This window comes from Monocercomonoides exilis (assembly GCF_001643675.1).
Source record: "Monocercomonoides exilis strain PA203 chromosome Unknown scaffold50-658552, whole genome shotgun sequence".
Taxonomy (NCBI): Eukaryota; Preaxostyla; order Oxymonadida; family Polymastigidae; genus Monocercomonoides; species Monocercomonoides exilis.
Genome location: NW_027150595.1, coordinates 353590 through 375870, shown reverse-complemented (window position 1 = coordinate 375870; position 22281 = coordinate 353590). Strand labels below are relative to the sequence as shown.

The 22281-nt window shown below is 37.8% G+C and overlaps 8 protein-coding genes across 8 annotated transcripts; 5 read left to right on the top strand and 3 right to left on the bottom strand.

Moving 5' to 3' along the window:
• Nucleotides 1-1360: 1360 nt before the first annotated feature.
• On the bottom strand, nucleotides 1361-2113 carry MONOS_8012 (uncharacterized protein; the record flags this gene model as incomplete). Its single annotated transcript, XM_067878385.1, has 1 exon — nucleotides 1361-2113. One exon carries the CDS (start codon nucleotides 2111-2113, stop codon nucleotides 1361-1363), a length of 753 nt encoding a protein of 250 aa, XP_067720936.1.
• Nucleotides 2114-2975: 862 nt separating this feature from the next.
• On the bottom strand, nucleotides 2976-3800 carry MONOS_8013 (uncharacterized protein; the record flags this gene model as incomplete). The annotated part of the gene is made up of 2 exons (XM_067878386.1): nucleotides 2976-3447; nucleotides 3532-3800. 2 exons carry the CDS (start codon nucleotides 3798-3800, stop codon nucleotides 2976-2978), a joined length of 741 nt encoding a protein of 246 aa, XP_067720935.1.
• A 2456-nt stretch (nucleotides 3801-6256) lies between these two features.
• MONOS_15002 (uncharacterized protein) lies at nucleotides 6257-10072 on the bottom strand (the record flags this gene model as incomplete). The annotated part of the gene is made up of 3 exons (XM_067867850.1): nucleotides 6257-9525; nucleotides 9574-9804; nucleotides 9907-10072. 3 exons carry the CDS (start codon nucleotides 10070-10072, stop codon nucleotides 6257-6259), a joined length of 3666 nt encoding a protein of 1221 aa, XP_067720934.1.
• A 1124-nt stretch (nucleotides 10073-11196) lies between these two features.
• On the top strand, nucleotides 11197-12497 carry MONOS_15003 (putative ATP-binding cassette, sub-family C; the record flags this gene model as incomplete). The annotated part of the gene is made up of 3 exons (XM_067867851.1): nucleotides 11197-11239; nucleotides 11355-11923; nucleotides 11973-12497. 3 exons carry the CDS (start codon nucleotides 11197-11199, stop codon nucleotides 12495-12497), a joined length of 1137 nt encoding a protein of 378 aa, XP_067720933.1.
• Nucleotides 12498-12810: 313 nt separating this feature from the next.
• MONOS_15004 (uncharacterized protein) lies at nucleotides 12811-13362 on the top strand (the record flags this gene model as incomplete). The annotated part of the gene is made up of 1 exon (XM_067867852.1): nucleotides 12811-13362. The coding sequence occupies one exon, from the start codon at nucleotides 12811-12813 to the stop codon at nucleotides 13360-13362; it is 552 nt and encodes a 183-aa protein (XP_067720932.1).
• An 858-nt stretch (nucleotides 13363-14220) lies between these two features.
• MONOS_15005 (uncharacterized protein) lies at nucleotides 14221-14592 on the top strand (the record flags this gene model as incomplete). The annotated part of the gene is made up of 1 exon (XM_067867853.1): nucleotides 14221-14592. The coding sequence occupies one exon, from the start codon at nucleotides 14221-14223 to the stop codon at nucleotides 14590-14592; it is 372 nt and encodes a 123-aa protein (XP_067720931.1).
• Nucleotides 14593-15683: 1091 nt separating this feature from the next.
• Nucleotides 15684-16382, top strand: MONOS_15006 (uncharacterized protein; the record flags this gene model as incomplete). Its single annotated transcript, XM_067867854.1, has 2 exons — nucleotides 15684-15896; nucleotides 15951-16382. The coding sequence occupies 2 exons, from the start codon at nucleotides 15684-15686 to the stop codon at nucleotides 16380-16382; spliced, it is 645 nt and encodes a 214-aa protein (XP_067720930.1).
• Nucleotides 16383-20631: 4249 nt separating this feature from the next.
• MONOS_18168 (uncharacterized protein) lies at nucleotides 20632-21675 on the top strand (the record flags this gene model as incomplete). The annotated part of the gene is made up of 2 exons (XM_067871160.1): nucleotides 20632-20671; nucleotides 21194-21675. The coding sequence occupies 2 exons, from the start codon at nucleotides 20632-20634 to the stop codon at nucleotides 21673-21675; spliced, it is 522 nt and encodes a 173-aa protein (XP_067720929.1).
• Nucleotides 21676-22281: the final 606 nt, after the last annotated feature.

Here is a 22281-nt window from a genome sequence, read left to right as displayed (position 1 = left end):
TTCCGTCTTCACCTCTTCCTCGCTAGGCAAGCTTTGAAGTTACGTTCACGTCTACAGCTTCCAGCTAACCAAAAATAGCAGTGCCATACTGAATAACCACTCCATGTACAGCAACATCATCTGCTCAGATGCAGACATACTCAACATTGCATCGCTTTGAAAAGGAGACTGCACGTTCTATGGTTTTTATAAGAGGATTTTCAACAACGGATGAGTTCTTCTGAGTACCGACTCTCAATGCCCTTCCTCGCTCTTTGTGTCTGTGCTTAAAGGCTGTCATGAATAAGTAGTTACAGATAGAATGATTTAGACATTCAACGTATTCCTTCCTGCCACATAGTTTCCTGTTCTGGTTCATCATCTTCTTCTCCTCCAACTTTTCCCCATTTCCATTAAACTTCCTTATTTTTTAAAATCTCAGCAATTTTCACTTACCAATTTCCGTTCATCATATTCTGTCAAAACAAGTTTTTCTTTCTCTCAATCTTCATTATCTTCATAATCTTATCAATCTTCTTCTCATTTTCAACACGTTTCTTTTTTTAACAAATGCCCTTCTGTATTCAAAAAAAACTGTCTTATTCACATGAGAAAAATGAAGAAATCCAATCAAATGAAGTGAGCGACGATAATAAAAGAGTGTGAAATGATGTTTTTGGATATTAATAAGAAGCGATAAATGAACGGGAAGAAGGAGAATAAATATCAGAAAATGTCGGAGGAGAAGAAAAATAATAAAAAATGTCGAAGAAGAAAAAGAAGAGAGTGAAGAAGAGTTTGAAGAGGAAGAAGAGGAAGAAGAAGAAGAGAACGAAAAAGAATTAGAAGGATAATGAGATGCCGCAGAAGGCAGAAGCGGAGAAGATAAATTAATAAGTATTGGGTTCATCGTGGTTCTCACGGATTTGGAGAATTTCATGTCTTCGTTTAAGAGTTTTTGGGATTGGATGAGAGGAAAAAAATAAAGGTGAGAAGAGTGAAAGAAGGTTAAGAAGGTTAAGAAGAAGAAGAAGAAGAAGAAGAAGAAGAAGAAGAAGAAGAAGAAGAAGATCGTAGCTGTGACATTTGCAGAGCAGGGACGAAAGTTGCTGGTGAAGATAAAAGAGCATCCTTTTAAAAAGGAGGAAGTGTTTTTAGAAAAAAGACTCCGCATCGTAGAATTCTTAGAAATTACTCCAGATGGCTGGGAGAATAGAAAAAGAAGAAAAAGAAGAAATAGAGAAGAAAATGAAGGAAATGTTTGTTGACGATACTGAAGTGGAAGAAAATGAGTCGAAGGAAATGGAACATAAATTGAAGATGGAGAATTATTTGATGTGAATGATGGAGAAGAGGGAGAAGGAGAGGGAGATTGAGAAAGTTAAGAGAGAGGAAACTGAGAGGAGGTGATGCTTGTCTGCAGCTGATGTGGAAGAATAGTTGAGAATTGGTCTATCTTAATCTGAAAGGGAAGTTCTTCTTCTCCTCCTCTTGCTGTTCCTGACGCATTTATCGCATTGCAAACAGAAGTTGTATTAGCTCCATCAACAGCAGCGTTTGAAGATCCATTCATGTTTTGTGAATTTGTTGAAACATTCAATACCAATGAAGTCGACTGAGGCTCAGATGTTTGCTGAACGGAAGCAAAAGCGGAAGGTGTGGCTTGTTGTGATAACGCAGCACCAACAACCTTCAATTGCTGAATAAGAGAGGCAGAAATGGACATCGAAGGAGAAGAAGAAGGTTTCTGGTCATGGTGTGTCTCGAATATGGCTGAAATATTGTGGAACAGGTCCTTCTTCACCATTAGCTTGCGAAGAGCGGTGACAATAGCGGTGACAATAGCTGTGAGTGCAGCCCGCGTTGCCAGCAGACGAAGCAGCGGGAGATTGGACGAGGTGGCAGAAGGGCTAATGGGCTGAGTGGAGAACGACATGATGGCAGGTGTTGTTCTGGAGGATGACATGGACTGAGAAATAGAAAAAGAAGTGACGCAGGAGGTGAAAAGAGAAGGAATTGAGAACACGAAGATGAAGTGAAAGATGCTGAAAGCATCTCTGAAAGCAGAGTGCGGACGATATAAGTGAGTGGATGAGAAAGATGGAGAGGGCACATGTTGACAAGAAGCACACATGAAAACTTGAGAGAAAAAGGCAGAATCGAAGGCTGCTCTTCTTTATGTGGCTATTCAACGCGCAGCGGAGCAACATTGTGTGTGTTGAATCTGTCAGTTCGAATAGAGTTTCTCCGATGGATGTGACGCATGTTATTCTCGGCGGAGAAACAAAAAATGCATTTTCGGTTGCATACTGCAATATTAACTTGTCTTTGATTAAGACAGACGAAGCAAACAGAAACGGGTCTACAAATAATCGTGTTGACGGCAAATGTTTAATTGTCAATTGTGTTAAAAGAGAAGCCATTATCATTCTTTCTATTGATCTTATTCTGCACATCAGACACAGTGCCAAATGTTTTTCTCTCTTCGCAGAACATCTCAACTGTCTCTTGCCTCGTCCCCTCCTTCAACAGCTGCCCTTCTTTCTCCTCTCCACACATTCATCTCCTTTCTCATATTCATAATCATTTGTGCATCTCTCACAGTATCTTCTCCTCCAAAGCTGAACAGCCTCGTTCCACACAACAGGCTCAGAAACGAGTTCGCATCATTTGCCAATACTCCCCCCGTTGCCCCGGTGTGAGATGATGGAAAGGTTGTGGGCTTTGGAAGCTGCGGTGACTTGAGTTGGTTAAAAAAATGGAACAGCGCCTCTCCGTGTGAATGAAGCAAAACAGCACCTTCTTTCTCCCCAACCTGCTGCGTCAATCGCACAAACAGCTTCTTCAGCCCTGCATTCTATCTGTATTTACTCTCACACGGAGTGACATTCCCAAAATCATCCACTCCTCCTTCTCCTCCTCCGTCTTCTCCATTTGCATTGGCATGCCTGTCTGGCTAGAAAAACTCTCTCATAAAGAAGCCGTCGCAAACATGTTTACCGCAGCTGCTCAGAGGCGTGCCTGCGTTGCTCTGCCGAGTGATGCTCTGATGGCAGATAAGACAAGATGTTTTCGTGACACAGAAACAGCCACCAAGATGTGGCTGCTGTGTCTTCTGGCGGGTGCTGCCTGTCTTTTCTGCTGCCTTCTGAGCCAATTGTGTTCTCGTCGTCTTCTTTCTCTTCATTTTCCTTTGTGGACTTGGCTGAAGGAAAGGCAAACTGCGGAGGGGTCGAACTGAGCTCTCCGCTGGAGATGGTTGAGGTGTGTGAGAAAGTGACATGCGACTTCTTCTGATTGCTCTTTATGTATACTGATGAAAGCGTCTTTCGCTGCTTGCGAGAGAAGCGCAGGGTAAGGAGTGTATTTGGGTCTGCTTTTCTTTCTGCTGCCTTGACTGTTTTATTGGCATTTGATGCGTCAGCAGATCGTGTTATATCCAAACTGTCTTCATCATCACCAACGTCACTATCATCGCTATCGTCATTGTCATCATCTTCACTGTCTTCTTCTGCTTCTTCAGTGTCTGCTGCACCTGCTCCATTCACTCACTCTTTCCTCTCTTCATTCCGCTTCAAATAATTCACATTATTCCCTTTGCCTCTCAGCCACATCTTTCTTTTTGGCGTCTTTTCCTTTCTTTCCTCTTCCTGAACAACATTAGTCGGAAGCAGAAGGTCGGTTGGCTTGATTGTTAAGATGATCTTTCCATATGTCAGTTTCTGTGTGTTCTTCTTCAGCTTCGTAACTGCCTCCTTCTTCTGCCTCTCCTTCATCTCAGCTTCATTAAATGTTGCTTCGACTGAGCTGTTTTCTCTCATTTTTGCCGAGTTGCATGTGTTCGAGGTGTCATATTCAAAAACAGATCTGCCTTTTTCGGTGTCTACCGGCTGGCTTGTGTGCTTGTCAAAAAAAATCTTCACACTAAGGATCCTGTCTAACTCCACGTTTTCTTCTTTTTCCTCTTCCTCATCATCATCATTCTCTTCTTTCTCCTCCTTCTCATCATCATCATCATCCACTTCCTCGTCATATTCATTCCCATCAGTGTTTCATTCACTTCTTCCACTTGTCTCACGAGTGTCAGATTCAGAAGAGTCAAATGTTAGGCTGCCTTCTGCCACACAAAGCAGCTCCAACTTTTTCGAAAGAAGCTCACTTAGGACAGCTTATGAACCCATCGTCGGACTTGTCTTTGATCGAAATGCTTTTCCTTTTGCTTTTCCTTTCCCTTTCACATTCGCTTTGCTCCTCTTTGCCTTCCAAACTCCAATTCATCTGATGGAAGCTCTTTAAACACATAAATTATTCTTCCCTTCTCTTTCTCTTTCTCCTTTTCCTTTTCTCTCTCCTTTTCCTTCTCCTTCTCCTTCTCTTTGTTTCCAAGCTTCCTCTTACTCTCCAATGCCGTAGCAGCTGACTCCGAACACCTCGCATTCTGCGCTGTCGCATATGCATTTGTTCATCCTTCGCTCTTCTTCCCCTGCTGACTTAACCCCATTGCAGTCATCATTCGCTTCCTCTTCATCTTCAATGGTCTTCCTCTTGAAATAGCTAGCGGTACTTGTTCCATCCCTACACGGAATAGCTTCTTCTTCTAGCTGCTATAATTATTATTATTATTAATGTTATTTCCACTTCCTCCCATCTTGTTTGTCAGCCCCAGCTCTTCTGATTTAAATTCTGGTAGAGCTATCCTTGATTCTGCATGTGCTTTTTTTTACAGATCGTCCGCTTGAAGGCAGCAAGCGCTTTTCTCCCTCTGCTTCGTTTGAGTGCTCTTCCGAATGCAGTTGACGGCATTCTCAGCAGTGAAACAGAACAAGAAGAGGATTATGAAGAGGGATTCTTGGTTTGATCACTTGAAATCGGGAAAGATGCAGCTGGAAAACCAACATTCAATGAGGCAGAAGAAGAAGAAAATAAAAGACTTGGAAATAAAATTAAAATTAAAAAATAAATAAACAAACAAAATGCCTTGAAGGACAAACATAGAATAATTTGCTTCTCTCCATAAGAAACGGGAAACAACAAAATTCAACTATGACTTCAGTCGAGAAAGAGCCACATAATCTCCACAAAGAAAAGCGAAAGAAATATTCAAAAATGTATAATTGAATCTTTGGCAAATTAAGAAAAATTCCGAAAATTAAGTATCAACACGAAATTTCAAACATTTTTCTTCATTGAAATCCCATTTCAATTTTCAATTTTTTTATTGATCTGCAATTTGCAGAAATGCTTTTTTTATACACCTAGATAATATTAATATGTTGTTGAAGTGTTTCATGAGGTCCATAACCATTTCTGCAAATTTCCACGTTATAAAAAAGTTTTCATGATCATTGAGATCTTTTTTTAATGCAAAAAATTTTTTGTTGATCTGTTTGAAAAAATTTATTTCTTTTAAATAAATATATGTTGCTTTTAACGTTAATTTTAGTAATACGGAAAAAACTGAAATTGATTTCAAGGAGAAAATGATTGTATATTCGAATTTGAGTTTTCTTCAAAATGGAAAAAATATCAGTGAAATGAAAAAAAAAATGCGTAAAAAAATAACAATTGTTCAACAATCAAAATGACATAAATAAACAAAAAGGACTTCATGATATTGACCATTGAAAAAATTGAAAACAGTCAGAAATTTTCTAATCAGATTCAATAACTTTCAAAAAAACATAATTCTATTACTTGATCATAAAACAATCACCAAATGTCAACTGAATGTCAACAATTTTGAACAATAAAAGATATAAGAAAAAACAGTACTACTACAACAAATTCATGGTATCAATGACTATTCCAAACAAAAAAGAATACTTATATAAAAAGTTCAAAAACTAACTTGTCTATTTTCCCTCAGTTTTCCATCCACTCACCCCTTTCTGATATTTCTCTCTCTTTGACTCAAAAAGATCAAATCCAACAAAGAAAAAAGACAGACACAATGATAAAACAACATTTCACACTCTCAACAACTCTCCCTTCCAAAAACCTCACTCAAAGATCAATGAATTCCTTCACAACTCTATCTATTAATGAATCTCGATATATACATGAATAAGTGGGACAATAACCAATTTATTAATAGGGACATTATAGGGACAAAAACCGCAAGAAAACAATCGGATTCTAACTATTGTGCACCTGGGAGGCTGTTCGTCGTATCCAGGTCCGGATAAAGCAGCCCGAAGGCTGCAATATCTAATACGAACAGTCATGTCCAGCACCCTTCCGATAGAGTGCCAGCTAAGCATACACAACAACTAGTTTCTTAATAGGGGACACCAAAAGAACAATTTTGAGATTCATTAAAAGAAGAAGAGTCGAGAAGAAGCTCAAATCTCCTTGAAAGAAGATCTTGAGAAGATTGAGAAAGAAGAGAAGAGTTAGATGATGTGATATCAGAGTGAAATGACTTTCTTGATCTTTGGACTTTTTCTTTCATTGTCGAAGATTCGAGGGCAACCAGAGAGCGTTGAGGAAGATATCCAACAGCTGAAGCACAGACAAATGAGCCTTTGCGCTCAAAATACAAGTAGTCCTTCATGTGAGGGACTGACAGAGATGGCCATGAAATTTGCTGAGATGGTACATATTCTTCAAAGTACCTCTCATGCTCAAAGTTATTGACAGATGTTGAAGATGGTGAAAAGTTAGATGATGATGTTGAGAAAATGTTTGATTGTGAAGTTGAAGAAGCTGATGTCGAAGTGTTCATATTGTTTTCGAAGAAGTTGATCAAATCATGAAGTGTGGTGATGTGTTCAGTAGATAGATTGTTGTCGATTGCATTCACTAACGCACCAAATTCACTATCACAGATATTTTTTCCATGATGCTCAGCGAAGAAGTTGAGTTGAGTGTTTTTCTTTTTAAGAAGTTTCGATTGTTTGGAGAGGATGAAATGAAGAAGGAAGCGATTTCGGTTGTGTGGGCCCGAATCGCAGAAGAACTTAAAAGTGTGAGTGTCTGAGAAGAAGTGTCTTTTGATCACAGATTCCAGACACTCAATAACAAATCTGTGATCATTTGAAAGGCAGTCGGAGAAGAAGTTGAAAGTTCTTTTTATTTGTTGATTATTAATTTTTTGAAGAGAGATGATTGTGAATTGAGAAACTTGTTGGTAATTAAAGAATTCTTGTTGAAGTTGATTTTTTCTGATGGGGAGTTTCCATTTTTCTTTAAAGTCGAAGACGAAGACTGCTTCTCCCTCTTTCAGATTGTCAACAGTTGATTGATAATGTTTCCGTTGCATTTCTGCAACAAGACGATGTTGACGAAGTAGTTTCAGGGTGTGAAACTCGGCAGAAGAAAGTCCATTTTTGTTTTGAGAAGATTTAAGTTTGTTCTCGAGATAGTCCAACTTCTCACACATGCCGCAGAGATCCGTTCGTCTTTTCGCTTTGGAGAAGTTGGTAGTGAGTTTGTAGAAGTGGGAAAGAGAAACTTTGATTTTTGTTTCTTCAGTAAACTCACTCCACAGTTTCGTTTTGGGCTTGAAGATTAATCTCTTTTCATTGGGAGAAAAGATGCCCGTTTTCTTTCTTCTATCTTTTAGTGCTTCCAATCCATAGTCAGTTGTGATTGATGATGATAGTTGTGGAATGGAAGTGGTTCGATGTGGTGGAGTGATGAATGGAGACGATGATGATGATGTTGTTGTTGTTGATGTATTATTTAAAGTGTTGTTATTAGATGTTTCTGAAGAAGAGGAGGAACCCCCAAATTGAATAGTTGAAAACGTTGGTTTTGTTTTTTCTTTGGCATAGAATGAGAGTGATGGAGTGTAACCTTGTTCGTAAAGATCCTTCCATGCCTTTGTCCAATTTTCGATGTTCAGTTCTGTCACATCAGCATCGTTGCAAATATTCCATGAGACATCGTTTCCTCTATTTCTTTTGATGACAGCGATATAATGGCCACTTCTTTGATCCAATTGTTTATGAAGAATCTGCCCAACAAAATGATAAAAATACACTTCTTTATTGTTCTCCAGGAGATGAGGAAAATTATTATTTGAAAACCCTTTGCAAAACGAGCGCTGATTCACTCTATCGGTCTCCATGACGAAGGTTTTTGTAGGTGCAGAGCAAGCAGTTTCAGTGCATTCGTGACAGAGGGCTAGCACCTCTGGAAATGCAGCCATTTCCTCCCATCGAGCAGCACAGCATTTATCTTTGCATTCATCGCAATAAACGTTATTCTTTCCATCCAATATTTCTGTTGCAAAAAGTGAAGATAAACCTTTGTGAGGTGATGATGTATTGATGACAATATTGCAACAAGCTTCGTTGAAATGTGATGAAATTTTTTGACATTTTTGACATTTGAGATGAGTGATAAGAACAGGATTAAAAGTATCCTTTTCAATCATTTTATCGTTATGAAGAAGTTGATGAAGATTGTCAAATGCTTCAATCACATTCTGTTGCTGCCTGCTGCTGTATCCGCAAAATGTTTCCCATTTGTTGATCAGTGATGGGACCCACGAACGCACTGATGAACCATCTTTGGCAAGTTGCTGACAAACACTCAAAACACGAGAAGACATTGTTTTTATTGCTGTTTGCTTTTTAAATAAGAATGGTTTTTGAGATGTTATCGAAGAGAAGCATTGAAGAAGAGATGCAAGATAGCATGTGTTTCCTAAATTGATTAATCCTTTTATTGATGTTGATGAAGAAGAATTTGATGATATTATTTTTGAAGAGGTCGATGAAGAAGGAGAAGAATTTGAATGAGGAAAATCTGTTTGATTGTTATTCATCGTGATCTGTGCAGTTTTATCATGATGTGAAATAACATTCTCATCGGCTGGTGTGTTATGTTGATACGAATAAGTGTTGTTCTCTTTTGAAAACGATGAAAAAAGATTTTGAAATGCTTGTGGTGGAATAAGAGTCGGTGAAGTGGCATATTCAATTAATTGATCACTCACCCACACGTCATTGTTGCTGAAGGAAGAAGTGTTTGTTGTTGCATTTTGTTGCTTTTTGGAAGATGAGGAGGACGAGGAGGAGGATGATGATGATGAGGAGGAGGATGAAGAGGATGATGAGGAGGATGAGGAGGATGAGGAGGATGAGGATGAGGAGGAAGATGAGGAAGATGAGGAAGATGTTGATGATTTTTTTGTTTTGAAGAATTTGTAAATTGGAATTGGAGAAGGTGACGAATGACGTTTGTGTGGGCTTTTATTTGTTTTTCTTTTTGTTGAACCCTTTTCTCTCCTAATTGGAGTGCTGATTGGGGCATCAACGGCTTGAGATGGAGAAGAATTTGTTGAAGAAGAATTTTCATGTGAAATGGTATCAGATTTTTTGTTTTGTTGAGATGATGTTGAAGATAAAGAAGATTGTTTTTTATTTGAAGAAGAGTTTTCTGTAACAATATCATTTTCCCATGCATCTTCATCAATAAATCTGGCGTAATCTGGCTCAGCTCGCTGCTTTTTCTTTGCTGACTGAAGCGAAGTTGAGGCTTCAGTTGAATGGGCTAACATCCAGTTGTTGCCCTTTTCCCAGTCCTGTTCATTTAAGCCTAAAATAAACAGAGAAAATCACACAAAAAAATTTAATAAACACAAACCACTTTTGCAAGACGGAAGATGAGGTTTTTGAGGCTGAATGATAAATCCTTGGTTCTTTTTGAGCGTTTGCTTCGCGTAAATAAATTTTCCTTCTGTGACATCATATCCATAGTCCTGTAAATCGGAAAATGATGTGTTGCGTGACAGCGCTTGAAGCATTGTTGTCTGAGTGTGCAACGGAGCGTTGTTATACACCACAGACAAGTCTTCCAGCAGCTTTATGTGATATTCTGTTTGAAAAAAAATAAATAATAAACAAAAAAATAAGAAAATGACAAGGATGACAGTTCATGAAATTTTCTATATAAAACTCGTCAAAATAAAAATCAAACCGTTCAATGACTTCAGCAAATCGTTAATAACTGAAGATGATTGCCTGTAAGTGTAAAACAAATAGGCAAGCAACGAATCCACGTCATTTCCGCCGATGCGTTTTATTTCATTCCATAAAACTTTGCATCTTGAATTAAGAGTTGATTGAGGTTTTGATAAAAACATTTTTGTTTTGAAAGTATTTTTATTATGGTTAGATGATAAAATAAATATATATGCTTTTGCTCAAATATATGAAACATTTTTCTTAATTCTTTTATAATGAAAGGGCTTTGAATTGACCACAAGAAAAATTGACAAATCGAATATTTAAAGAGTTGGAGAGAATTAATTATTCTTTTTTAAAATTATCCTTCCAAAAATTATTGAAGAGTCAAAATTGACATGAATCTCAACTCCTTTTGGACTTTATCAAAAAAAAAAAAAATCATCAAACAACAAAATTTGAATTTCTAAAAAAATATTAAAAATGTCATTTATAATACAAAAAATCAGCATTACTGTCTCAATCAAAATTTAAATTAATATAATAGTTATTTTTGTGTTTATAAAAAAAAATGATTTAAGTTGAAATAGGATTATTTTTTAATAATTTTTTTTTTGGTAAATGATAAGTTTTTGCAAAAAAAATTTTTTTTAATGATGATAAATTATTAACAATGAAAATTTATTGCATCGATTGAAATTAATAAATTAAGAATATTTATATTAAAAATGTTTCGAAAATTATTCTTTCTGAAAATTGTTCGATTTGATCTTATTGATCAATGAAAGACTTTAATTACTTGGAAATTTGCAGAAATCGTTTTTGCGTATATTTATCTCTTCTTTATATCATTTGTACCATTTACAGTCAAAAAATTATCATTTCTGCAAATTGCAGATCAACAAAAAATTCGAAATTTGAAATGGGTTTATAACAAGAAAAATAAAATTTGATTATCTTATGAAAAACTTCGTTTATTGAGGAAATTGCATAAGATATAATTCATATTGTAATTTACTACTTCTTCTTCTGTTGTGTTCTTCAAAAGATACGCCCAATTCACTACTCTTCCATTTGACATAAACAATGCTGTTCTCTCCTTCGCAGCTTCGCGTTAGAAGCAACAGAAGATAATGTTTTCTCAACTTATTCGAAAATAAGCATATTTTGTCTTTTTCTTCATCTATTTCACCTCCATCCTCATCTCTCTTTCAAGACATTCCCACACAATCCTCTTCGGCCCTGTTGGCTATGGCAAATCAGCACTGCTTGTGTTGATTCTGGGAGAAACAGTTTGTTTGGAATGGAAAGGTTATTTGAGGGGAAAGATGGCTTATGTGTACCAGGTGTGTAAGTTAGAAAGAATAAAAGAAAATTATTTATTATTTATAATTATTATTTTAATAACTTTATCTCTTATAATCATTATATTTATCATTTCTTTTTCTGATTATATTTAAGTTTTTTATTCTCCTTCTAATATACATCACAAATCTGTTCCTCCATCATTTCAATCACAGATTCCCTTCATCTTCAACGATACCATCGAATCCAACATCCTCTTCCACACTTCCTTCGACCCCGTCCGCTACACTTGTGTCATTCAAGCATGTTGTCTGGAACAAAACTTGGCCATTGTTCCTGGCGGAGACGAAGCAGAAGTGGGCAAAAGAGGATACAACCTGTCGGGCGGGCAGCGAATGAGGATAGCTCTGGCAAGGGCGGTCTATTCATCGGCTGAGGTGTTTGCGTTGGATAACATTTTGGCGAGTGCCGATGCTCATATAGGACAAGCACTGGTCGCAAAGTGTATCAGCCAGCTACTGAAAGGGAAGGCTGTGCTGTTGGCAACACATCACGCGAAATATCTGCCTTATTTTGACACAGCCATCGCGATGGAGGAGTATGGGAGGATCAGAAAGATAGGCGTGGCGGAGGAGTTTAAGGGGATTGTGAAGGAGATGGTGATGATGGTGAAGGAAAAGAAGGAAGGAAGGAAAGGAGGAGGAGAAGAGGAAGAAGAGGAAGAAGTGAAAAGAAAGAGAAATATTGGGAGATAATTTCGAAAACAATTGTGAGAAGAAGATTAAAGATGCAAATGACATTCCTTCTCCATCATCATCATCTTCTTCTTCTTCTCCATTCAACTTAACTCATTCAAACACTTCACCGTCTCCATGCATTTCACCCATTTCACATTCACCTTCACTATTATCTTCTTCTTCTTCTTCAATCATTCAAACTCCTATTTCTCTTTCTCCTTCTCCATCCTCTTCTTCCTCTTCCTCTTCCTCCTCTCCTTCTCCTTCTCCCTCTGAACTGGGGCATCTGAAGGAGTCCATTGACATGGAGGCTGATTCTGTATCTCTCTCCTCTGTTTTGTGGTATTTCAAGCATGCATCGTTTTTCCTGCTGTTCTTGGCGCTGCTGGAGATTGTGCTGAGCAACGTTGCTCAGAAAGGGAAGAGCACTGTGCTCAACACGTGGACTGCGAAGGATGCACAGATGGACCATATGAACAGGACACTCAATGGACTTGGAGGAGAAAAGAGAGGGGAGGAGGAGAAGAAAAGAAAAATTAATTTTGAACCAAACATTGAATGAATCTTCATTGAATGATTCAGTTTTATCATCACCACCACCGTCATCTCAAGAAAACAATCACAAAAATAGTGGCAATTCCAAAGCAAGAGCATCCAAACATTCACCTCATAAAAACGCCTTCAAACACAAAAAGCAGAAGAAACAGAAGAAGCAAACGTTTCTGTTCTCCTTTCTGAGCCGCTTCAATCTTTCATCAGGCTTCTTGTTCTTCCTCTACATTGCCACGAGTCTCTTCTCTTCATTCAGCAAGATTCCTGTGCGTCTGCTGAGCAACCACTTTCAGCAGCAGTCTGCCCATGCCATCAAGACAGACATGTACACAAAGCTCTTCCACGCGCCGATGCGCTTCTTCGACACCACACCCGCCAGCATGTTGTACAGAAAGCTGAATGCAGTGAACCCCATCAGCTACAGCGTGCTCCACTCCTTCACTGCCACTGCCTCCTCCCTCGCGAAGCTGCCCTTGGCACTGGTGGCGAGACATTCAGAGATCCCGGCGCTTCTGCTGCCTGTTGTGCTGGCAACGAGTGCGATGGCGCTGATCAGCCATTCAACGTCCCTAGCAAAGCGCCGCATTGACCGATCGTTGGTTACTGTCCGAAGCGATTCAGGGAGCTTTTTCAAGCAGTGTGTGGAAGGAGCGGCAACGATCAGGGCGTTTGGAGTGCAGGAGGCGGTGGAGGAGAGGCAAAGGGAGCTGTGCAGAAGTCAGTGCGATGTGGAGTTTTACAGGGAAAGTGTGCGTGCGCTGGTTGCAAACATCACCAGCTGGTGTTATGATGTGCTTGAGCTGTTGACTTATCTGACTGCGGTTGTCTTGAAAGCTGCGGGGAGAAACACGTATTTTCTGCTGATGGTGCTGTAGATGTAACATTCTGCTGTTTCGGCAGGGAGGAACTTGTACAGCCAGCTTTTGTCGTTGTACTTTGTTGTTGGGAAGATCGGGCGGATCAGAGAATTGTGTGATGTGGAGCAAGAGGTTGAATGGACAATAAGTGTTCCAGAGGATTCTAATAAAAAAAGCAAGATGATCAGATACAGCTTTTCGAAAGAAGAGAATTCTGTGAATGGATGTGAAGTGGAATCTTTAAATGCTTCTTCCTCTTCCTCTTTGTCCTCCTCCTCCTCTTCTCTCTCTCCTTCTCCTTCTCGCATTTCTCGCTTAAATAACCAAAGAATTTCATATGGAAAATCTCAAAATTAACCCAGAAATCATATTCCTTTGCCTCTTCCTCCTTCTTTTTCATTAAATTTTGCCTCTTCCTCTTCATTTCTTTTATTTCTTTCACTTCAGCATTAGCAACTCCTTTTTTCGTTTTTTTCTGGTTAATTTCCAATCCCAAACAAGATTCTCACTTCCCATTCATTACTGTCCTCGAGCTGAACGTATTTCAACCATAGAGCTCGGCTTTGAACCTTATCAAAGAAAGATAGTTGCAATAAAAAATCTTTGCTGTTCTTTTCAAACAACATCTTCTTGCTCCGCCTGTTCAGCCACCTGTTCCACTCCCTTGTCCATTTCGAATGTTTCGTCTGTGTCGAGCGATGGACGAAGTACTCTGTCAACTCCAGAAAGGTTTTGAAATAGCATCAACTGCACAACCTTTCTGTTCCACTGTGGTTTGTGCTATTTTGAAAGGGAAAGAGGAGGGAAAGAAGCATCAGGTCGAGCGAGAGGTGGGAAGCTGGAGGAGGAAGCGAGCAGATTTGACTGGCTTTCGAGATGATTTTGCGCATTGCAGAGAACAATCACAACAGAGCAAGAAGGAAATTGAAGGAAAGAGAGAGGGAGAGAGAGAGACTGATGAAGCATACGCTGATGTTCAAGCAGGTGGCAAAGCAGCTGCAAGGTTTGGAGAACAGCAAGATGAATGCGCAGGCGCATTGCGAGAAGCTGCTGATGATTCGCACATGCAAAACAATGCCATTGCAGTTGTGTGGCCAGCTGTTTCCGGAAATACACAGAAGCGAAAAGAGGGATGAGATGCTGTTTATGAGAACGTATGAGATCGAAGAGGAGGTGTTGCCTATGGCTCCGTTTGGCTCGACTCGATTGCAGACAGCAGAAAGAGAGACAAGAATGGGAGTGATTTGAGAGAGGGAAATGGGGCTGATAAAGCGATTGCTGCAACTTCTTCTTCTTCTTCTTCTTCTTCTTCTTCTTCTTCAACTTCTGCTTCAACTTTTCCTCATCGCGTCGATTTTTTCGAAACAAATTCCTGACAAAAGAAGACCAGCAGATAAAAAGGATGAAGCGACAGCTAAAATGAAGAAGGAAAAGACAATATTTTGTTCCACAGCTGGACATGTTTGAGGCGCTTCCGCTGTTTGCAGAGTTTCAGATGGTGGAGCGGTATGCGAAGAATCTGGAGAAAAGGAAGAGAGAAAGAGAGAGAGCGAAAAAGAGAAGTTAGGAACAAGAGAATAGAGGAAAAAAGAACAAGAGAACAAATTAAGTTGAGGAAGGTATTGAAGCCTGTAAATGATGGAGATAACAATGATGAAGAAAATGAAAATAAAGTTAAAACAGAAGAAAGCGAGAGTTTATCATTGATTAGAAGAAATTCTCTGAAGGAAACAAAGAAAAATGAAGAAAATGAATACCTTTCCGACAGTTCCGTCATCAGTGATGAAGAACAGCGAAGAGAGAAGAGACACAAACAGAGAGAAAAAAAGAGATTGATGCGAAAGTATTACCAGGCACTTGAGCTTCAACGTGATTCTGTTGTGAATGAAGTGCTTTTGATGTTCATTCCAAACAAGCTGATTTCTCCTGCACCGATTGACGATCAATAAAAAGACCAGGAATGAGTGTGAATGCTGCTAAAAATGAAGGAGATGATAAAGAAGACGGAAAAGAAGAGAAAGAATGGAATAATTCTGTGAATGCAAATGGAAACAAGGAAGAAGTTGAAGGCGATGAAGATTGCACGAAAGATGAGGAGGAGGAAGAAGATGATGATGATTCGAACAACCCCAAAGCAGTTGTTTCAAAAGCAAATATAATCAAACGGAAGCAGAAAAGATTACAAATACAAAAGAGTCTGTTCAAAACAACAAAAAAGGCAAAACGAACAATGATGAGCCAAAACAAGAGCCACTTTCATCACAAGCCCAGCAAAAACAGCAGCAACAGAACACAACACCATCACCTTCTCCGCAGCCTAAACAATATTCTTCAGGAAGATGCGCCTTTGGAACGATACACTTTACGCGAGGGAAGCGAATGGACGGAGGATGGAGACGGGGAGAGGAGCTATTGGTGCATCAACAACGCTTCCGTCACCTGTTGTTGTTGTTGTTGGAGGAGTGGTGATGTTGAATGTGATGGGGATGAAGGATTTGGACAAAGAAGAGACAAAGGCGATACCAGATGAGTTTCAGAATGAGAAAGAGAAAGTGGACGATGAAGAAGCGAAGATCACGTTTTATTAATTGTAATCTGATGATCAGAGAGAAAACCTGCTTCGGCTGATAAAACTGCAGGAAATACGGAAGAAGAAAGAAGAGCAAGAAGAGCGGGAGCGCAGGAAAATTGAGAAAGAAGAAAAAGACAAGAATCTGTTTAGCAGCATCCAAGGAATATTACAGCCACACCGTGAGACTGGCACGCCGATTAACCAGAAGGAGAACAAAATGACAAGCGAGGTGCAGCAAGAGGCGAAAGAAAGCCAAACTCCATTTTTGACAAGAGAGCGGAAATTGGACAGCATGCTGAATGACCTCGCTTATTCTGACTTTGATGATTTGAGAGATGAATTGGATGTGCCCTGCCGTTATGTGCGTATCAAAAGCGAGGAAAATGGGCAATTTGTGGGAAGATGCGGAAAGTGCCTGTGTATGCAGCAGTCGACGCGAGGCAGACAAGAACGCGGTTGGATCTGATGAGCGCACTGAAAAGCGGGCTGAGGCAGAGCCGGGCGGAGCTGCGAAGAGGAAGAGGGATGAAGTAGAGGGGCTGGTGACCGTTCAAAGAGGAAGCAGAAGTGACACAAAGAAATGGAAGGAAAGGAGCGGGGAAAGGATCACCTCTGCTGTTTCAGAAGGAGAAAGGGATTAGAACATTCGGTCAGAGCAGTGTGCCTGGGAGAAGAGATGCGCTGTCGAAGCTGTTTTCTTCGCTTTCGTTCTCAAAGTTGGCATCTTTCTTCACATCGCAGAATTCAATGGCGATGGATCTGATTCAGAAATGCCCTGCCCTCAATTTGGTTGCACCTTTTGATTCAGCTGCTGATCTTGCTTCAAACGTGAACATTGCTCTTCATCCTCTTTCTCGCTGCTCTTCTTCACAAGCTAATTCTTCATTGTTTTTGAATATCCAACAGAAATCTTCTCCTTCTCTCTGGACATCTTTATCTCCTTCACTACAATCCCAAGCTAAACTTCCATCTTCTGCTTTTCCTGCAGCTCCTGTCTCACTTTCTCCACTTACACTATCTGCTCTATCTTCATCTCCTTCTCTTTCAATAAACTCCCCTCAAATTCGATATTGTTTCTTATCTTTCATTTCTATTCAAAAGCACAGATAATTATTTATTCATACATAGAATGCCAGCTGAAGTTATATGAAAATGAGAGAACTATTTTAAACCAAGAAAAGCTGATCAGAAGGCACGAAATCAACAAGAAAATCGATTCTGACTTTTTCATTTTAAGATTGAAAGAATTTCAGGAAACAGAAAGAACAAGGCGGGAAATTTTTTCTTTGAACAAACAGTTGCAGGGATAGTTTTCGAGAGATTTCACAACATCGTGCGCCTTCAAAAAGTTGCGGAAGATGAAATAATGAGGAGAGAAACCTATTTATGGAAAATCAATATTTGAAGTGCAATTCCATAAAAAATGGAACGAATGGCAGATAGAAAAATTGTATTGGAAAGCTGAGGAAACAGATATTTAAGAAAAGCCTTCATATTTGCATAAATTCATTTTGAAGAGATGAAATAGATGATTCCTTTAAGCAACAGCAGAATTTGCATTTGATGAAAAGGAGAAACTTAAAGGAAATTTCGGAGAAATATTTTTATTTGAGCTGACATTGAGGATTTTGAAAAAAATAAACTTCTGGTGAAAAGAAGATGAAATCTCAAGAAATTTTTAATGATATGGAAAATATTCAAGAATTTGTAAATGGAAGGAATTTTAATGAAATTAGAAAAGGATATCGTTTCCTGTGATTTTTGCATCAGCTGTGCTGAAAGTGAGTGTTTGAGTTGGAACAAATGTTGAGGTGAGGGGAGTGAGAAAGGCGTCTTGGTGGAGGGAAATTCCGCCGTTGAGAACATACTCGATGGAAGCATATGGTGTCTGTTGGGGTCTGCCAAAGGCATAAGCTTCAATTTCACTTCTGAAATCAATGTTATTCTGGGCAATGAGAGGGAATCAGCTGTTGAACTCAGACTTATCTGATATGCCACTAAATCTATTTTCGTAAGATGAATCCTATGAATGGAATAAATGGAATGGGGATTTGTTGGCTATACAAAGGTGAGGAAAAAAAAGAAAAATAACTATTATTGTTAAATTGGTTTCAAAATTTTTGTTTTCTTATCTTTTTTTCTGTTCTTCTTCATAATTTTTTTTATTTTCAATGTTTTGTTTTTTCTGTTATAAAATAAACATTTTCTTTTTGAAGTTTTATTTATTTGTTTTTGGTTCATTTTTATTTTACTTGATCAAAAAATTCTATTTCACTTGAAACATTAAAAAGGTTTGCTTTTTTTCTATAAATAAATAAAACACACATAAATCATAGCTTAAAAAGCCAAATACTTGTAATAAATCAATTTATCTATTTGATCAATGAATACCACAATAGATTTTATATTTTCGATTTTTGATCTTTTTTTATGATACCAAAAAAAATCACCCATATCGTTTTTATTTTATTCATTTCCTTGTTCACAAATTAGTCTTTGAAAAAAAATTCAAATGTCAAAAAGTTAAAATAAATTCATTGAGAAAAAGAGTTTGAAAAAGTTTTTGATTATTATTTGAACCACATAATTTTTTAATGATTTTCGTTTGATTGGATGTGACATTGAAAGTTTCAAACTATTGAATTTTTAAAGTTATATCATTCATGAAATTGTTGTTCAAAATTATTTAATTGACACTTTTGAAGAAGCTCTGGTTGGAACTCTTGATGTTGCAATTTGAGATTAAAGAGATTATGCAATTCATAGGGATTCTTTGAACATAGGAATTTTCAAAGAGAAATGGCGGTGATGGTGTTAAAACAAGATAAGTGGAAACGAAGGTTAAGGGAGCTATTAAGAAAACGATCAAAAGAAATTGTGAATGCTCAACAACAATCAGCAAACGAAGAAAATATCAGAAATGCTGAAACATCCGTTGATGATAAAGGATTATGAAAAGAAGATTGGCACAACAAAGAATTGAAATGAAGAAAAAACAAACGAATGAATAGAGAGTGCAACTTCAACATCTTTCACAAATTTTATTCTTACTGAAGTCTTGCACGATTTAACTTCAACTGAACATTTTCATCATCCAGAGCAAAATGAAGAATTTCCCAAAGTTTTCGTTCAAACAAAGAGTTATTTAAAATCGTATCAAACAAAAACAGAATTTATTCAGTAGCGAAGATATATGGCACAAATGGATAAATTCTCTTTGCATCACATTGCAATGAAAAAGGAAATAACCTTTACAAAAACCATTATATTTGAGATTTTTGTTCGCACATGCAATGATATCTGTTTATGGATTGAGAAAGTCTTCGATCTAATATGAAGACTGTGAGGAAGATAACATTTTGCACATTCTGATTATCGACGGAAAGAAACAAGCAAATATAGCTTTTAGAAAATGGTTTATGATTTCATCACCGAACGCTTTGACTTCTTCTTTGTCTTCTTCCGTATTAACTGTCACTTCATCGGACTCTTCTCAACTTCAATCATCTCCAACAATACATCACTCTATTTGTTTTTAACATGCTCATTTGAACTAAGGGCATAAGTGTAAAAAAATACCTCCTCCATTTTCACGATTTCATTCATGATAAAAAGTGATAATAAATAACATAAAAAAACAACACTTTTGGGTGGAGCAGTTTTTTGAGATATCGACATAAAATATCAAAAATAAATATTTGTGATCTGTCCCATAACAAAATTTTTATATATTTCTTTTTTGTATTTTGTGTGAATGCTTCGATGTGAATTATCAATTAACGCACATTTCAAACATTCAATGTTAATTAACACTTCAAATCGAGTTTGAAACTTATTTATTATTATTAATATTGAATTCTTTCTGTTTAAAAAATAAGCTAGTCTTGCAGTCACATCCAGTACATTTTATAAATACTTTATCAATAATAAATGAACGAATATACATTAGAAAAGGAAATGTTTCACTTATATTCAGAAATTTATTTGTTTAACATACAGTTGGTTGCTTATTGATCGTTTTTTTATTGAATGTTTTTCATGCTGAAATAAAGGCAATCATTTTTTTCACTTTTTTGAGATAAAAAGACTCATATGATGTGAATATTTTTGTTTGAAAAATTCACCAGTCTGATGTTGTTTCATTTAGAATGTGAAATTTTGAAAAATTACCAAATAAATGAACAACCAAAGTGATCTTTCTTTTTTGTTGCTTCTTAAAATTTCAATGAAAAGGGGAAAAAACAATTTCTAGAATGAACGAATAAAATGTGATTTTCAGAAAGAAGAATGAAGAAATTTCTAATTTTTTTTGTGATATGATAAATACAGTCATTCAAAATTTTCATACATTCCAAAAGTCTTGGAGTTGAATTCAAATCGATATATAGAAAAAACTTATATTACTGTAAACAAAAATGCTACACAATAACTCCTACAATATTTTTTCTTTCTCCTTTAACCTTTCATTTTCCATCTCTTTCTCTGATCGAACAGGCTTCATTGTCAATCAAGACTCTCTTTGCATAATGTTATACGAGGTTATGTTCATCGGATGTGAACATGAATAATTGAATCCAAACGAAATAGTTATCAGGAAAAGGTTGCAGAGAAAGAATGAGATAGGAAGGAGGTGAAAATCGTCAACAAGACATGTCGTGTTCCCCACAGCAAATGTTCTTGCGATGATGCGCTTTAGCGAAATTATTTTTGTGTAAATGTGTGGAAGAATGATGGACATAACAAACTCAGAGAAAGGTATGCTCGCAGCTGTATCTCTCCACAAACTTTCGAATACGCAAGGTTCCACATAAAGGATACACTTGAAGAGTTGGAAAAGCTGGTGCGTTTCTTCTCTATTGAAAAAATCAATGACCCGAAAGAGTTTGGCATCGTTCAGTTGGATGAAGCCTGTGTAAAGACGAGTTAATCTCATTAGAAAGTTTGTTTTATAGAGATAGTGAAGTTAACACGAAAAGGAGCGAACATTAGAGATGAGGGGAGGGAATGCTGATGAAAAGAAAAGATTACGAGGAAGTCAAAGAAAAAGAACTGAAGATCTTGTGAAAAAAAAGGAGGAGAAGTTATGGAAGAGGATGTTATTTAAGAGGAAGAGAGGAAGAAAAAAAAGAAAAAAAATTGAAGGAGAAGAAGTAGAAAAAGAAAAAGAAGAAGAAAAAGAGTAAGAAGAGGAAAAAGAAGAAGAGGAAGAGGAAGAGGAGGAGGAGGAAGAAGAAGAAGCAGGAGTTGGAGCAGACGGCGAAGTCAACGAGCTAGCAGGAGAGCAAGGCGGCGTTGCAATTCTTCCTGTCGACAGCGCAAAAGCTGATGTTTGCACGTTCTCTTTGTGCTCAAACACAGTTGGATGCGCAATCAAAGGCACAAACAAAGCAGAAGTGACTTCGTGTTCGTGTGTGGTGAACGGGGTGATGGTGAAGGAGGCAGCAGCTTTCGCACGCGAAGCAGCAAGAGAAGCAGAAGCAGCGCTGGATTTCTTCTTCATTTTGGAGGATCTTTCGAATTCGATTGAAGAAGAAGAAGAAGTTGTGGAAGGGGAAGAGGAAGGGGAAGAGGAGGAGGAGTGGAAGGAAATGGAAGAAGAGGAGAGAGAGAAGAAGAAGAAGAAAAGGAGGGAAAATTACGTGTGGGATTTCTTTGAAGTTGAAATGGAGAGAACAGATGAAAGGGAGCAAACGTTGATAACATCATTTCCAGAAGGACTGGCTTTTAAGAATTTTGATGAAATGGTAGCCGAAACGTAATTCTCAAATGAAGATTGAATGATGCTTCTTCCACTGAAGAACGCGTCATTTCCTCTTCCATTAGTTGCTGTATTTCCATCGAAGAAACAATAAGTGATGTATTTCATTCCACTCATCCAAGAGTAAGTTCCATCAAAGGATTTTCCGGCACCACCCCATGAGGATGATGAAGTTAACTTATTATTGATGAACTGACTCTCAACGATTGAAAACATGTTGGGCTTGCTATTCGGAGGGTAATGAAATGTGAGTGAACCAGCAGAATCACCACCGGAATTAGCAATGCATTTGCATTTGGTAAACAAGAATTTGCCATTTGAGGGGAAATCACCAATCCAAAAATACCAGCCAGTTCCATAAATGCCCTTAATATTACAACCTCCCACTCTATTATCTGAGAATGAATAAACAGAAGATGATTGTCGACCATCAACGCAAATTGCTCCTCCATGGGCAGCTGAACAGCCTGTTGAATTTGACTTTGATATATTCTCATTTTGTTAACTGCAACCGCATAAGGATCAACCAGAATCACTATTGCAGTTAATCAATTTTTGAATTATTTTCTTTGAATATGTTTTTCAAATCCATATTATAATAGGTTTC